Source organism: Podarcis muralis, chromosome 5 (genome assembly GCF_964188315.1).
Source record: "Podarcis muralis chromosome 5, rPodMur119.hap1.1, whole genome shotgun sequence".
Classification (NCBI taxonomy): Eukaryota; Metazoa; Chordata; class Lepidosauria; order Squamata; family Lacertidae; genus Podarcis; species Podarcis muralis.
In genome coordinates, this window is record NC_135659.1 from 3,738,542 (window position 1) to 3,755,671 (window position 17,130).

At 44.8% G+C, this 17,130-nt stretch overlaps 1 protein-coding gene across 3 annotated transcripts in view; it reads right to left on the reverse strand.

Moving 5' to 3' along the window:
* The window catches only part of VAMP4 (vesicle associated membrane protein 4), a 28,801-nt gene extending 11,978 nt beyond the window's left edge, over window positions 1-16,823 (reverse strand). The window contains exons 1-4 of one of the 3 annotated variants that reach the window (XM_028732277.2): window positions 16,650-16,823; window positions 13,687-13,893; window positions 8,495-8,541; window positions 7,853-7,903 (exon numbers count right to left, since the gene is read on the reverse strand). In XM_028732277.2, coding sequence (XP_028588110.2) covers window positions 7,853-7,903; window positions 8,495-8,541; window positions 13,687-13,752 — 164 coding nt within the window. In that variant the 5' untranslated portion in view covers window positions 13,753-13,893; window positions 16,650-16,823. The remainder of the gene's footprint in view (window positions 1-7,852; window positions 7,904-8,494; window positions 8,542-13,686; window positions 13,894-16,649) is intronic. The other 2 variants (XM_077928193.1, XM_028732279.2) reach the window with 2 other exon arrangements.
* Window positions 16,824-17,130: the final 307 nt, after the last annotated feature.

Genomic DNA, 17,130 nt, shown 5'->3' on the forward strand with positions numbered 1-17,130 from the left:
TTTAAATGCTTGTTTTATAAATAGAACATGTTTTATTTATATTTTTTATAATTCATACAAAATGAAATTACATAAAATGATAGGAATATAATGGAATGTTGTTAAAGCTGAAAAAGAGAATCAGAGCTGGAAGGGACCCCCAAGGTCCTCTTTCTAGCGCAATCCCCTGCAATGTAGGAAAAACAGCCATGACAAAACAACAGCAAGCAACTGTATGACAGTCAAGAGGAAGAAAAATCACAGAAATGACACAACGCAAACCAATACAGTCAAAGACCACTCACAGAACCATCCTGCCAAACATAACATCACAAGACAGCAAACCAACCTCAACCAAAAATCACATACCATAGATCAGGGGTCTGCAACCCGCGGCTCCAGAGCCACATGTGGCTCTTTTACACCTTTGCCGCGGCTCTGGGACGGATAATAGCGAGGGGAGGAGGCGCATTGTGCACCCTGACACTCCCCACTGTGGCGGGCACTGTACTGGCTGTGACGTAGCATGGGGGCGGTGCATGTGTTAGTCACGCACCGTCCCGACGTCACCTTCCCGCCCGCTGTCAGATCGGAGGGCAGCAGCATGCATGCTTTAAATGTTGCAATGGTTTTGCGGCTCCCATGTTGTTTTTTCTTCGGAAACGGGTCCAAGTGGCTCTTTTTGTCTTAAAGGTTGCAGACCCCTGCCATAGATTGACAATCCAGCAACAACAACCACAGCTGAATGAAGCATCTATAAATCACCTTGAACCAACAGACAGGTGACCCCACTCCCTTTCCCCCCTGCTCCCATGCCATTAATATTGCCAGCACCACCACTATCCTCCCGCCTCACCCCTCCATAGAGATCCCCCACTCCCATCCCCACCCAAATACCAACCCAGATGACACCAAATCACACTCCCCACCCATCCCAACAACCCACACTCTCAGCTCCCCGCTCCAAGGACTCTACCCATAACACAAAAAGAATCACACACACAAAAATAACCCACCCCCCCAACTCTCCATCTCCTCCTTCACCACATAAAGGCAACATATATAGTGGTCCAACGACCCATAACATGGATTCAGAATAAAATGCAGATTCATACAGACAAACCCCCCAGGAGAGGGAGACTGATGCGTTATTTGTTTAGTCATGGGTATGTTGATCTTTGATTCATATGACTACTGAAACTTTGCCAAGACCACTGTGATATCATTGGACTTGTCGTCCAGAAGATTCACACAAATAAAATAAGCAGGTAAAAGAAAAGGAAAACGAAGAAAGAAACCCATACCAACTAAAACAATACCCCCAACCTCAATAAAACAATCAACAAACAGGATAAAATCTGACACACAACCAGCACAATGATGGCGCCAGAGTGTGCCAATGCCCATATCCCTACTCCAACAAACCAATAATGTTGTTAGTAACACTGACAACACTACTTATAAACCTTATACCCAACACAGGCGTCACAAATGTGCCTAACACCATCTCATTGACCACTCCCTATCCGAAATGACTGGGAGGACGGACTGTTCCCAAACAAGGTCCTCCATGCCAGCTGAGACTCAGGACCAACCAGCTGAAGGCCAGATTATCCTGGATACCCCAAATAAACACCTATATAACTACATATAGGCTACTTTCTGTAATGCACTCCCCACTCTTTAACCCAAATCTAATTCTAAACCCCCTCTTCCCCCACCCATCACACGTTATGTCAGCGCAACTCAATAAGTTTGATAGACAACATAAGGTGACAGACTCAGGACAACCCAGATGGGTTGGCAGGGAATGATCCTATAAAGCAGATAAGCAGAAGGATGGATTGGGAAACCCTATCAAAAGAAAATGCATCACCTCGTATGTAAACACCATGAAACCACACATTGCCTTCCTACAAGAGATACACAATCCACCCAAAGGAAGCAAACTCCTGAGCAAACCCCACTTCAGTCAACAATGGGTTGTACCTGGCTCAGGAAAGGCCCATGGAGCAGCCATAATACTTAGTAGAGACCTGAACTTCAAAGCCATGACAGTGCTAAAGAGGCAGATTAATTTTCACTAAAGGGACACTGAGTGGCAAAACTAAACAGACTATTGGCTCCACATATGCCCCAAACTCGAAACAACTAGAGTTCATCCAGAAAACACTAAACTAGTTCCTCTCCTTCTCTGAAGGGGAAGCAATTCTGGGAAGTGACTTCAACCTAAATATGAGAGGCATATACCTGAAAGACATCCACCCTACAACCCCATGGGCAACCGTCCATGGAAGGAAACCCCAAATAATTAAGAACTCTTACAAGTTGCTAAAAATGCTTAAAAACAGAGGTCCCTATGACATATGGAGCAACAAAAACCTGGGAGACACCAGCCACACATTCCAGTCCGGGAGCTATGGCACAGTGTCCAGACTAGATAGCATTCTGTTCACACAAGGTCTGATACCCTTGGTTGAATCAATGAACATAAGTAGGATTAAAATCGAAGAAGAAATGTGAACTACCCCCTCATGGTCCTTCAGTCCCATCCTAAGCACAAATAAACGAATTAGAGAGTCTCACAAAGACTCTCCAAAACACTGCAAAGAAAATGATGTAGACAATACAGTGGTACCTTGGTTTACAACCATAATCCATTCTGGAGGCCCGTTTGTAAACTAAAACAAGTTGTAACCCAAGGCGCGCTTTTGCCAATGGGGCCTCCAAAAAAAAATTGTTCATAATCTCCCCCCCCCCAAAAAAAGGGGGTTGTAATCCAAAAAAAGTTTGCAAACCGGGACATACACTTCCAGGTTTGACATGTTTGTAATCCAAAACGTATGCAAACCAGGCTGTTTGTAAAACAAGGTACCACCTGTACAAAAAAACAAAAAAAAAAACAAAAAAACAAAACAAAACAAAAACAAAACAAAAACAAAAAAAACAACCCTCCTTTGGGACACAATGAAAGCGGTCACCAGAGGAGCTTGCATAAAAGAGAAAGCATCCCTTAAAAAATAAACCTCCTCAAAAGTTAGCAAAATAGAACAAGACATCACAGCACTCTCATCACACTACAAACAAACAGAAGCTGAAAAACTCCTTAAACTTATAGAACAAAAAAGGAAGGAACTAGAATCACTAGAAATCAACAAAACACTGATCAACATTCTATACTCAAAACAATGCTTCTACAAGTACAGGGGGAAATCACTCAAAACAAGAATAAACTGCATCACCAAAAAAGACGGCAACATAATCTTCTCCAAAGAAATAACCTCAGAATTTGTTGAATTTTACACTGACCTATACACCTCCTGCAACCCACCTGAACAGGAAATCAGAAAATTCCTAGCTGGACTGACCTTTCCAACCTTAACTGGTGAGGAGCAGGAATTCCTAGACAGTCCTATCACCCTGGAGGAAATAGATACGGTCCTCAAAAACCTGAAACCACTAAAAGCCCAGAGAGCTTTACAGCAGAATTCTATAAGAAATTCAAGGAATCCCTGATGACGCCTATTCAAGAACATCATAAAAGGGGCCCCATTCCTAAAACCTGGACCTCCTCCAAGATAGTCTCTACAGTGGTACCTCGGTTTAAGAACAGTCCTGTTTAAGAACGATTCAGTTTACGAACTCCGCAAAACCGGAAATAGTGTCCCAGTTTGAGAACCTTATATCAGTCTAAGAACGGAATCTGAACGGCGGAAGGGCACCAGCGGCAGGAAGCCTCGTTAGTGCCTCGGTTTAAGAATGGTTAAGAATGGTTTCGGTTTAAGAACGGACTTCCAGAATGGACTCAGTTCGTAAACCAAGGTAACCAAACCGCTCAAAGAAAGCAAGTGGCCCTAAATAAAACACTATAGTCCCACTCACCCTTACCTGGGAGTAAGGCCCACTGAACTCAGTCCAGCTTTCTTCTGAGTGGACAGTTATTTACTAGATGCAAGTCAGCAGCACCAGATGGCTCTGCCCGGCCCAGCAGTGGTGGCAGCAACAAGCAGCTCCGGCTCGCCCAGCCCTACCCATTGCCACCCCACCTGGGGGTTCCGGATAGCAGGCTCTACTGGTCAAAGCGGGAGCCTCAACAAACCCTCTCCCATCGGAAACAAACCAGGACTGCTCCAAGCAAATGCCCGTGGCAAAAAGGAGTGATTGGCCAAGCGGACAGCCAGCCAATCAGGATTTTTTAAAATGATTTCCCCCCCTTCACTTCTCACTTCCCTCCCATTTACGCATTTTGGAATATCCGGGGTGGGGGCCAGGGGGCCATGTGGCCCCTGGTTGGGGAACATTGCTCTAAAGCAGGCACAGGCAAACTCAGCCATCCAGATGTTTTGGGACTACAGTTCCATCATCCCTGACCACTGGTCCTGTTAGCTAGGGATGATGGGAGTTGCAGTCCTAAAACATCTGGAGGGCCGAGTTTGCCTGTGCCTACTCTAAAGGACACAGATGGGATAGTGTTTGGTTCCTGGATGGTCTCCACAACTATATTTGCACACACACTTTTGTCAGTACTGTCTAAACACAGCTTTAGATCACATTTTAAAAAATCATTAAAATTACTTTGGTCTCCTAACAGAAGTGTGTTTAGGGGTAGTCATAACTGGTTTCTGTTCCATTTTACTCATGGCTCTGTTGTCTGCCAGTTTTCTAAGTTAATTTCACACAGGAATGCAAGTAAAACATAACAAGAGGATCTTATGACTGTTCACCTCCCCCTGACCACCTCCCCCTGACAGCCTTGTCTCCAAAGTGTTGGTTTTAGTAAAAACAAGTCTCAGACAAGCAATACCAACAAGCAAGGTCACTGGCCCCTTAATCAAATTAATAATGATTTGTGTACTTGAGGTGCTGCCCTTCACAGGAACACGCAGGAAAAATATTCCTACCAGGTTGACTACAGTGTTTCCAATGTAAAGGACAGCTACCTTAAGCAAGCCACCCAGATCCATGCAACCTGCACCCCACTTGCTACAGCATAAGTGTGTAGGAGAGGTTATCACTTCATATGGCAAAATCACTTAATCCATCTCATTCCAACAGTCTACCCTGGATACTCAACTCTGGATTGCACTGCTGCATCCTTGCTCTCCCATAACGCATTGACATCAGCATATGGCAGAGAGAAGTGTGTGAAAAGGTCTCTCTCTACCACTTGCTATGAGTACAAATGTCTGGCCAGTGTTCAAAACTCCCCATTGTTCTAGGTGCATTTTGCGACAGGGAGTTTGATTAGCATGAGCAGTTTGAGCTCTGGGTGCAGTACTGTGCCTAAGATTTCAGATTAAAACTGCAAAGTGGAAGGAAAGGAGGACCTTTTTCAGCTACTCTCTGTAGAAAAGACCCTCTTAAGAATATTGGGGGATGGACAGGAGAAGGACTAGACCATGTTAAAAATGGAACATAAAATTTAGCTGCAGTTCATTCATTTTCAGCTTTGTACTCTTGTTATAAAAAAGCACGTCTAGACATTCCGTTGTTGCATCCATAACCTAGGTTTAAGGTGCCCTTTTTAGCTCCTAGCTTTCATATATCAGTTTCTAACACTGTGTCTGACATGAACTGCTCAAGAGCCAAAGCCTGGACATCCATTGCACTTAAAGAAAAAACAAAGGTGCCCAGAGAATGAACAACAAGTTAGCACCGCAGAAAAAACCCCTGAAAAATGTTCTATAGTTCATAACTAACTAAATTCGCTATCACAATGTGTGTTGAAGGCCACTAGCACAGATGTGCTTAGAAAGTGATTAGGCAAATTCATGGAGAATAATTTATCAACTGGTATTCGCCACAATAACTAGTTAGCAACTCTGTCCAGAGGCTATATATTTCTGTACCAAATGTTGGGACCTAAAAATAGGGACGGCTTTTTCTTTGCGAGTTTCCGTAAGCACTTAGATGGCTGTTAGAAACAGAATGGTCAACAAAATACCCTCAGTTTGAAGAACGTAAGACCTACACTTCTCAAGGAACAGTAGTCAGGGTCTCAGTTGTGGCAAACTTTCAACATATCATAGCTGTTTCCTGCGTAAGAAGGTGGATGGCCATGAACTTCACATCCCAACAGATTTCAAGCCTAGAATTTGCAGATGTAAAAGCTGCTTGCCTCTGTGCCCCAGAGAAGAGGAGCATGATGACTATCAGGTAGTCGCAAGACCCCAGACCTAAATACAGAGCTAACAGAGCCTCAGGAAGTGAGCAATTTCCTCACTGGCTGCCCTGACTTAGCAGACAATTCCAAGAAAGAATTTAAAGGCATACCAAAAGTCAAGCTGGAAAGAAATGCTGTCCTCAACTTTAAGCTCTCCAAACATTCCAATTACAGACTTTCAAAAACTGTTCTACAGTTTCTTTCCAACTTTCTATCATCTGCCATTTTATATTGGTATTTCAATCCAGGGTGGATCACTTTACTGTGTCTGCAATGAATAAACTCATACACAGCTTCCCCCAGTAAATAGTCAGCCTCTATTAATCAGTTCTAGAGACTACAATAATAATCTCTATCCCTCCCCATAAATGAGCACTAATTTTGAGTTCTTTTAAAGGCTTTTTGTAGTCCAAGACATGAGCACCTATTATTTGTTCCTCTCCAAATGAATGTTTCAACTGATAGGAAATCACATAGTCCCAGTATTCAAACTGCAACCATTGCTGGGAAAATGACATTCTTTCTAAACCTTACTATTACTATTTGCACAGGTGCCTGCAGTAGTTCTGGGAGAGTATAGCTGTTGGGGTTTTTTCTGGTGTGCTTCTGCTCTACCCCAGTCCCCCTTTGCAGACTGAGCAGGTGCCTCACCTCTTGCATATAACAGCACACAACTTTTAACAGAGAGAACAGAGAAGGACAGCTGCTCCCTTATTTCAACTGCAGCAAGGATTCCTACCTACAGTCCTACCCAGTTTGCATGTGATATGCCTTTGAATGGAACACTATTCCACAAACGCTTCTGGGGTAGACACACTCTTTGAATTGAACCTCCAAGCAGAATGCTTTTGAACAACAGAAGATGAACTTTAGAGCTTCAGAACATATTCAGATACATCAAGACACACACATTGCTTTTCTTTTGGTGATATATGTAATGAATGATGAAAGAAAAGAAAGAATTGCACATGGTGCAGAAAAATTTCAGAGAGATGGACACAAAACAGACAAGTGCACAGGTTTGCCCATCCTAATAAAATCATAGGATACAAGTTTCCAACCCACAGTCAATTGCTATGATGAGCTGCCTCCAAAGTTCTTGTCCTGAAAGCCAACACTAGTAAACTGAGGTGATCCATTTCTTTAGGATTAATGCTTCTGTACTGGAATGTGGGGTATATGCAGGATCACCATGGGTTTTAAGCAAGTAAATTGAACTGAACTGGTATCTGAGTGAAGAAGGGGGTTGCCTCCTCCTCCTCCTCCTCCTCCAGGGAACCATTGGGTAAGGATGTCAAAGCTAGAGCTTAAGCCTCTTAGCACAAATTGCTCCTGGAAGGTGTCCAAGTTTTGTATTCTTTCCTATTGTTTTGGTACAGTTGGTGATTACTAGCCAAGTTTTAATTGCTTCCAATTTGCTCAGTGGCTTTGAACCTATTTCTACTCTCCAGGAGGTCTTACAAATCTCTAGGCTGCCAACATGGTGGAAGATGGATCATTTAGCCCACAGTACAGAAAAATCAAAACATAGCAATGATGTTTACTGGTCTATGGCCAAAGGTCTTAGTGCCTTGGAAACTACTATAGTACTAGATTCAACACAAATGCTGCAAAAACCTTAACTAAGACTGTGGCAATTTTATATGAAAAAGAAACACAAGCCAAGAAAAGACCCATTTTCAAATGCCACAAATACTTTCAAATACTTACTGCCTGATCTTGTCATTCTTGGGTCCAAACCTTGGACCTGATGGCCCTCTCCTAGAAAGACATAGCACAAGCTTATTAACAGATCCAACCTGAGGACACAGTTGCTATTCATCTACTTGAGTGAATGAGCGGCATCACATGGCTGATTAACATGGAGATATTTGGAGGCTGAAAGTATTACACCAGGCATAGGCAAACTTGGCCCTCCAGATGTTTTGGGACTACAGCTCCCATCATCCCTAGTTAACAGGACCAGTGGTTGGGGATGATAGGAGTTGTAGTCCCAAAACATCTAGAGGGCCAAGTTTGCCTATGCCTGTTACACAATACACTGATGGCAAAAGTACTTCAAGAAGACTAGTACAGCCCCCCAAGGCTGAAGGAAGGGGCTGGCCAGGCGAGTCCTCAATCTTACACTGCAAAGTTCACAGCAGGTGCTGTTGGAAAGGGTTCCAGTGAATCTTTCAATCTTTCACCTTGCTTTGAAGATGAACACCTGATGCTGTATCACGTTACACTGGCAAGGGCAGTGCTATACACAACAGAGCTGGGGCCCCATACCGGAGAAGGGAAGAGCAAGCATTAAGAAATCCTCCCCAAAGGTTGTTCAGGTATCCCTGCTTCAGTCTTAGCGATACTTACAAGAAAAAGTCCTCTTCTTCATCTGAATCTTCCTCTAGGAGATTCCTCTGGAAACATAAAAGATAGATAAGCTCAACAAGAAATACAAGTCTTTCTTGTCCACTTTCAAAGCTAGAAGGTGGCTAGGTCTTTCTTGAGATGCATCTTATTAGCTGCAATCAGCACATCAGTTCTGCTTTAAGTTCTCTGGAGTCCAAATTAAAAGAAAATTTAACAACAAATCCATGATTCATAAAGGAAACGAGCACTTCTGAAAAATGGAAGATTGCTCATCATTCACACATCTCAATGAAGTACCTCACAGACACCCACGTTCTCCTATTCAGTGCAAGGGGGGATCAGCATTCTTATGTCCTCACCCCCCAAAAAGACAAAATTGTGCTCAAGATAGCAACCAAGTCAACCTCCTAAAACTGAGCCCTCTTTGCAGTGTTCTATCTCACACTTGGGAATATAGTCCTGGAACATCCATTACTTAATTATGTATAAGAATATTTATAGGCTTGGGAACATCAGTTTCATCTTAATATGATCTTGACTCAAAAACATGGGAAAGGAGGACACAAACAGGCACAGAGACCCTTCACAGGGCTAGTTCAAGTATTTGCTTATCCACTTCTCTGTATCATTCTAAATATAGAGCCACGTGTAAAATGCTTGCCTTAAACTTTCCAGAGGTTGGCAGCAGAAACCTACCCTGGGAATCATGAAGACAAGAGAGAATCAATTTGATCTGGAAAACCAAGAGAGTATATCTAAAAAGGGCACTGCCACAAAAAGTCCTATCACACAAACAACTTTCCATAGGCTTGAAACCACAGAGAAGTGAGACTCTGGCCCTCACGCCTCACTCTGCAAAAACCTAACATGCCCACCAGTGTGGCTACTTCATATTTTTAACAAAGCTACTACAGGTAACTTACATCTTACGCTTATTATACTAATAATATTGTATTATACTTATATATTATACTTATGCAATTGCAACTTTACATGACAGGTGGCAATAAACAAACAAACAAAGAGCCAGGAAAAGCTGCCATGGAGAATCTGAGCGTCCTGCTCCTGCCTCACTCCGTCGGGACCAGGGCATGGCAAGACAGGCTACAAAAGGACTGCCCAGCAGAGAACACTGCTTTAAAGCTGCTCTTAATTGTTTTAATAATTTTCAATTGTTTTTGTTTTTAATTGGTTTTGTAAGGGTGCTTGGGGGATGTGCCTAGGGGGAGAAGAGTGGGGGAGCACAAGGGGGAGCCCAATAACAGTGGTTCAGGGTAGCAGGAGGTATGGCATAGGAGACGGGGCAGGCCAGGTAAGGGGCACATGGCACAGGCCAAGCAACAAAGGAGTGGCTCAAGAAGAAGCACATTAAGGTCCTGGAGTGGCCTAGCCAGTCTCCAGACCTTAATCCCATCAAAAATTTGTGGAGGGAGCTGAAGTTTCAAGTAGCTACACATCAGCCTCGAAATCTGACTGACTTGGAGAGGATCTGCAAAGAGGAGGAGGAGAAAATACCTCCTGATATGTATGCAAACCTGGTGGCCACCAAAAGAAACATCTGACCTTTTTCATTGCCAACAAGGGTTTTGCCACCAAGTAGTAAGTCATCTTTTGCAGAGGGATCAAGTACTTATTTCACTCATTATAACGCATATCAATCGCTGACTTTTGTCTTCTGGGTTTCTGGGGGTTTTCTTGTTGTTGTTCTGTCTCTCACATCCACAATAAACCTACCATTAAAATTATGGACTGGTCATTTCTTTGTCAGAGGGCAAACGGGCAAATTTAGCAGGGGATCAAATACTTTCCCGCCTCACTGTATCTCTATCTCCAGGCTCTGTCCAGTCAGAGGGGAATCAAGAGTGTGTGCTCCTAGTTTACCGCCTGCCTCACTGCCCAGCAGTGTCCCTGTCTGAGCTGACAGAGCTGCTGGGGGACTTTAGCATCCATGCCGAGGCAACTGGCTCTGGGGCAGCTCAGGACATCATGGCCACCGTGACACCCATGGGGCTGTCCCAACATGTTACTGATGTCAGGGACTAGCTGGACGAGGAAGAATGGTGGCAGCCAGTAGTCAAGGAGGCACCTGAGGGGGAAGGGGACTTTGAATCAAGTTCAGACTGATGGGACAGGGAGGAATCATCCGCAGAGGGTGAGGATGAAGGGGAGAGGCTTGAGGTAGCCACAGACGCTGAGAGAGAAGGAGCAGGGGCTGTGTCTCCTGCTCTGCAATGCAGCCCTGATTCCACTCCTTCCTCTCCCCCACTCTCAGTGCAGGAAAGAAGGGTTGAGAAAAGGCTAGAACAATTAAGAAACACTGAATCACAGCAAATAAAATGCACGGAGGGAGGTATAAATAAGGGGGAGGGGACAGAACTTTAGCTTCTGCAACTGATGTGCCAGGTACTGACGTCCTGATTACTGAGCAATGAAGTTTGCAAGCACTGTGCCGGATTCTGTTTACATGTTGGACAACAGATGGAGGGGCTTTTCTGGCAGCCTGACACCCAACACACATGGCAGGCTATATTCTGGACCTTCCTTTCTCAACTTTGAAAGTGGGGGACAGTGACATTAGTCCCTTGTCACGGTCAAATCACTTTCTGTTGAGGCTAATCTTCCTTCCCTAGGCAAGACTCTAGGGTGGGTGGTCAGAGACCAGATCCAGGCGCTTTTGGAAGAAACTGATTTTCTAGATCTATTTCAATTGGGGTTTAGGCCTGGTTTTGGCACAGAAACTGCTTTGGTCACCCTGTATGATGACCTCTGTCGAGACAGAGACAGGGGAAATGTGTCCCTGTTAATTCTCTTCAACCTCTCAGCGGCTTTTGATATCAACGACCATGGTATCCTTCTGGAACAGCTGTCTGAGTTAGAGATGGGTGGGACCGCTTTGCAGTGGTTCTGGGCCTACTTGAGTGGTCGTTCCCTGACGGTCAGTCCTGTAGAATCTTCAATGTGGAGTTCCTCAGGGCTCAATCCTATCCCCTATGCTGTTCAACATCTACAGGAAACCACTGGGTGGGGCTATTCGGAGATTTGGAGTGCGTTGTCAGCAGAATGCTGATGACACTCAGTCCTACTTCTCCTTTACAGGTGAGGTAGTAGAAATGCTGGACTTGATAATGGACTGGATGAGAGCCAACAAACTCAATCCAGATCAGATTGAGGTCTGTTAGTGGGTGGTTCCCTAGACTGGATGGGCTGGAAGGCTGCCTGCTCTTGATGGGGTTACACTTCCTCTGAAGGAGCAGGTTCGTAGCTTGGGGGTACACCTGGATCCTTTGCTGTCGCTCAAGGCTGAGGTGGCCTCAGTGGCCTGGAGTGCCTTCCAACAGCTTTGGCTGGTCATCCAGCTACGCCCTTATCTGGATACTGCTGCCTATGCTCTGGTAACCTTTAGGTTAGATTATGTGGGGATGTCTCTGAAGATTGTAAACTTCAGTTAGTGCAGAATTCAGTGGCCAGGTTGCTTACCAGGGCAAGACGGTTTGAGCATATTACACCAATCCTGGTCCAACTGTACTGGCTACCAATTAGTTTCTGGACCCAATTCAAAGTGCTGGTTCTGACCTATAAAGCCTTAGGTGGCTCAGGACCACAATACCTCAAGGACCACCATATGATCCTACCCAGACCCTGAGATCACCTTCTGAGACCCTTCTTTGTGTGCATCCTCCATGGGAGGTCGGAAGGTGGCAACATGAGCATGGGCTTTTTCTGCAGTAGCTCCCCATTTGTGGAATGCTCTCCACAAGGAGGTTTGCCTGGCGCCTTCATTATACACCTCTAGGTGCTAGGCAAAAACATTCTTCTTTAACCAGGCCTTTGGTTGACTGACATTCAGTGCCCTTTTGAAATGGGGGGGGGGGGTGGGGCGTTATTGGGTTGTTCTTATTTTCTGAATATGTATTCTGTGCTTTTATATCCTATATCCTGTGAACTGCCCTCAGACCCGCAGGTATAGGGCAGAATACAAATTTAATAATACTAATAAATAGCTTCTTACTGGTCTCTGGGAAGGTTGCATAAGGGCCCTGGGGCCAGCTAGCAGAGCAGAGCACTCGAAAAGCTCTTTCCACAGGGGATTTTCCCTGCTCTCCATTTGTATTTTCCTGCTACCTGCAGTAAAAGATGTCACAGAAAACTATTCCTGGACAAAGTCTGATAGTACTGAGCACTGGCATACTGGCGAAATGACCAGTTAAGTATTGGCAGCTGAACACCTTCACATCGACTGCAGTAGAAATAGTTCATGAAGCTGATGATGGTTGAAGAACAGGCCTACTCCCTGATGAACACAGCTGCTAATTGTTATGCTAATGAAACTGTGTGCAAACAGTCCATTCCCTCCTCAAACTCCAGCTATACCCACAAGCTTTCTTTCTCTTCAAGATTACTACCCCGAGAGGTAAGAGAACTTATTATTTAAAGTAGTTATAAGTTTCTTTTAAGTTGGTTGCTTACAGCAAACGTAAAATATAAAACAATTTAAAACCCGGGAAATGCAAAATGTAAGCAACTTATCAGCATTAAGGAAAAAAACATTCAGTTCAGTAAGCATGCATTGGTCTCATACATCATTTACAGGAACAGGAGCCACTGGTAGGTTACACCCCCTGCTCCTTGGAAGACACATCACACCAAAAGAAAAGTCAGGTCAGACCAAACAGGCCAGAGAAGTATTAGCAGTAAGGAGCCTTTGTCTACTCCAAGTAAAAGTTAGCTGAAGAAAACCTGTTCTATAATATGGAGAGAAAACTCCATATTGTAAAGATATTGGCAAATAATCGTCTAAGTATATATCCTTAAATGTACATTAATCAATGATATATTCTGGAATGTTTATTAGACCAGTCCAAACTCCATAGGCAGTTGCACAATGAAACCATCACCATAATCTTGGTGACTTGCAAGAAAAAGTTGTCAAGTCCATCAGGCATGTTTACCATCTTATCTTTTTATACTATAGCCTGTTCTTCTCTGGGAAAACTAAGAGTAATTTACATAGGACTATCATGCAGCTTCCCATCCATCTACTAACAAGAGCTAGACCATGACATAATAGCACCATATAACTTCACCCGCAGTGACTTAAAAGCAATTATTCTACATATGGATTTGACTTGTGGGGCCATTCTAACCCGCACATTTAAAACATGCAAAGAAAGCCATTGCCCTCAAGCACTTACCCTCTCACTTTTCACTGACCCGGTAACATCATCATCATTGAGGTGGCGCTTGAATTTTGGAGGCATATTTTCATAAACGTGTTGCTTTTACTTGCCCAATACAAGGAGATGAGGGGAGCCCCACTTCCTAGGAAGAGAGATGGGGTGAAAAAAAATCAATTTCGTTGGGGTTCCATTCTCAGTCACAAAGACTGGCCACAGTGATGCCTGTATGGAAAATAATACAAATCATTAGAATTGTCCGATGCCTTTTATAACACTATGTTATAATCTCTACTCTGCATGCATTATTTTGTATTTGAGCCCATTGCACAAAAATGCTCAAGACAGGCTTTTAAAATGTATCCTTCTTTCAACCACATTATCAAAAGGGGTGTGCTTGGGCTTTTTAAATTCTCCCAGTTCCTTAAAGCCAACCTTAAAAGCCAAGGTTTTTTAAGGTGGCAAAGAGGATTTAGGATTTTTACTATTATCGGAATTGGTCATAGGCCGGAAAAGGAACAGGTAAAGGTATTTAAATACTATAACTACAGTCATACCTCGGGTTACAGACGCTTCAGGTTGTGTTTTTTCAGGTTACAAATGCGCCAAAACCCAGAAGTACCGGAAGGGATTACTTCCGGGTTTTGGCGGTTGCACATGCACAGAAGCGGTAAATTGCACTTTGCACATACAGAGAAGCGCCGAATCGCAACCCGTGTGTGCACAAATGCGCCGCTGCGGGTTGCGAGCATGCATCCCGCACGGATCACGTTCGCAACCCGAGCGTCCACTGTATTATCCCATAAAGAAGGTAATGAGCAGCAATTCCTTTTTAATCATTGACATTTCTAGAAAGGTGGCTAAAAAGAATGGCCACAATCCCACAATTTCAAAAACCTAAAACAGCAAGATCTATTTGAGTAGAACCCTTGGGGTTGTATCCAATGGTGTAACTAAACTAATGGGTCCCCCAACCCTCCAGAGCATGTCTGAGGATGGGAAGAGCATGGGGCTGCGGGTGGGAAGAAGAATTGATAGATTACTTCCTATCAGCTGGGCAACAGTGTTGGACAGAACCCACTGTTACTTCTGTACCCACAAATATTTGAAGCTTCCAAGAAAAAGAGCAGTGCTTTTTGACCATGGATTCCTCTGCCCCAGCACTCCATTTCCAGCATACTTCCAGGAAGACCCCAAGCAAGGCATGAAAGTCACAACCCTCCTGCCCAATTACTGATGTGCCCTCAGCAATAAATATTCAGAAGATTATTCATTTGAACCTAGTACAGTCAAACCTTGGTTTTCGAACATCTCGGCTGCCGAATGTTTCATAAGTTGAACGCAAAAACCCCGGAAGTGAATGCTTCTGTTTTCGAAGGCGCCTCAGAAGTTGAATGGCTTCCAAGGCGCATTTCTTCATTTTTTCAGAGGATTTTGCTGCCAGCCCTTTGATCCTTGGTTTTCAAACATTTTGGAAATTGAACAGACTTCTGGAACGGATTACGTTCGAAAACCGAGGTTTCACTGTAATGAAACTCCCAGGTCCTCCTGGCATCTGGTTGGTCACTGTAAGAACAGGATGCTGAACGGAATGGGCCTTCAGCCTGATTCAGCAGGCTATTCTTACATTCTTAAATGTATTCCAACACATTAACCACATATGTTAGGGGTGGAGAACATTTGCTTCGCCTTCTGGATAACCTTCTGGGAGCTGCATGCCACTTATGGGCATGGCCAGAGGAAAAAAAGGGGTGGAACAATGGATGTGACTCTTAGTAGTTTAAGTAGGTGGACTACATACCACAACCTTCCTCAACCTACACTCTTCAGAGGACTTCTAAACCATTCCTCTTCTACACACACCTTTCTTGTCCTATATCACCCACTTCATCTCCCTTTTATGCAATCTCAAAGACTCCCATTTCCCTATTTAAATAGGAGGACTTCCCTCCTTTGCCTGATTCAAAGGTCTCACAGCACCCCTTCTTTCAACAGCTTGCTTATTTACTGCATTTCTATTCCACCTGTCCTTCAAGGAGCTCAAGGAGGCTCTATCCTCGCAACAGCCCTGAGAGGTAGGTTAGGCTAAGAGGCAGTGAATGGCCCAAGGTTGCCCAGTGAGCTTCATGGGGGGCCAAGAGGGGAGATTTGAAGCCAGGTCTCTCCCAGGTCCTAGTACAACACTAACCACTGCACCAAACCCACCTCCCATTCCCAAGTCACCTACAGCCTTGCTTTTAACTCTTTTCCCATTTCCCTAATCTTTGATATATTTTTTTTAAAGGTCCCTGTTGTAAGACTTCAAAAAGGGCAGCTGCAGCAGAACTGGCGCTACTACAGGTGCCCCTTCCCCATTTGTAAGAACTTGATCTCATTCAGTGTGGCACTGCCTGCACTCTGGAACTCCCTGCCAATTGAAAAAACATTCCTGTTTATACAAGAACTACCCAGATGCTTAGAAAGTCGAAGTAATTCTAATCTGTTTCAGCATTTTAAACTCTTGTATGCTTTTAAAGTCGGGCTGCGGATTTTACTGTAAACCATTTTTTTTTTTTTTTGTGAAGCGCTGAGGCTTTTCCCCCTTTCCTTCCTTTCCAGTCAAGTGGTGTGTATATTTCGCAAAACAGACAAATAAAGAAGACGTGGGGTTTTTTTGTTATTGTCCTTTTCAGTTGCGACTGTCGGGTGGCGGACGGTGTACAAATGCAATAAATAATAAAGCAGCATTTCCCCCTCCCCTCGCTAGGGATGGCGGGGGCGAAGGAGCCCCCCTCCTCTCCCGTCCTCCGGCAGGCCCCTCATCCCGCCCTGCTCCGCCAACGGCCCTCGGCCTCGCCGCCGCCGCCGCCTCCTCTTCGGAGGCTTTACCTCAGCGCCCCTTCCCATCCTTCCCTCCCTGCACTCGGCCTGCTCGCAGGACCTCCTCCCTCAGAGGCCCCGCAGGCCTCCCCAGCCCCACGACGCCCCTTCCCGCTTCTCACCTGCTTCCTTTCCAGGGCCGGCGCGGAAATGACCGCGAGGAGGAGGAGGAGGAGGAGGAGGAAGAAGCGCCGTCAGCTGCTGTCCCATCGAGCAACTCGGCGCTCCTGACAGGGGCGGGGAGCCGAGCGCCGAGCACGTCGTTGGAAAACAACTGCCGCAGCGGGACGTTTGGACCCTGCCGGCTGCCGTCCCCGCCAATCCCCGCCCCCTGCTTCTCGGGTTCCCAGGGCGGGGCGGGGCGGGGCGGGGCCAGTGGCCCAGGGGGCGGGGCCTTGCAAAAGGCTTCAGGTATTAGTCCCATTTTTCTATTGTCATCATTCTGTGTCGTGAGAAATGTGTTGTGGGCTACTAGTTTGTCTTCTTCTTGCTCTTGTTTTCCTTTTGTATCTTTATGCTGCGAACCGCCCTGTGATGCTCCAGTGAAGCCATCCTCGCTTAGCTAAATATTTTTTTTAAAAAAATATTTTATTAAATTTTCAA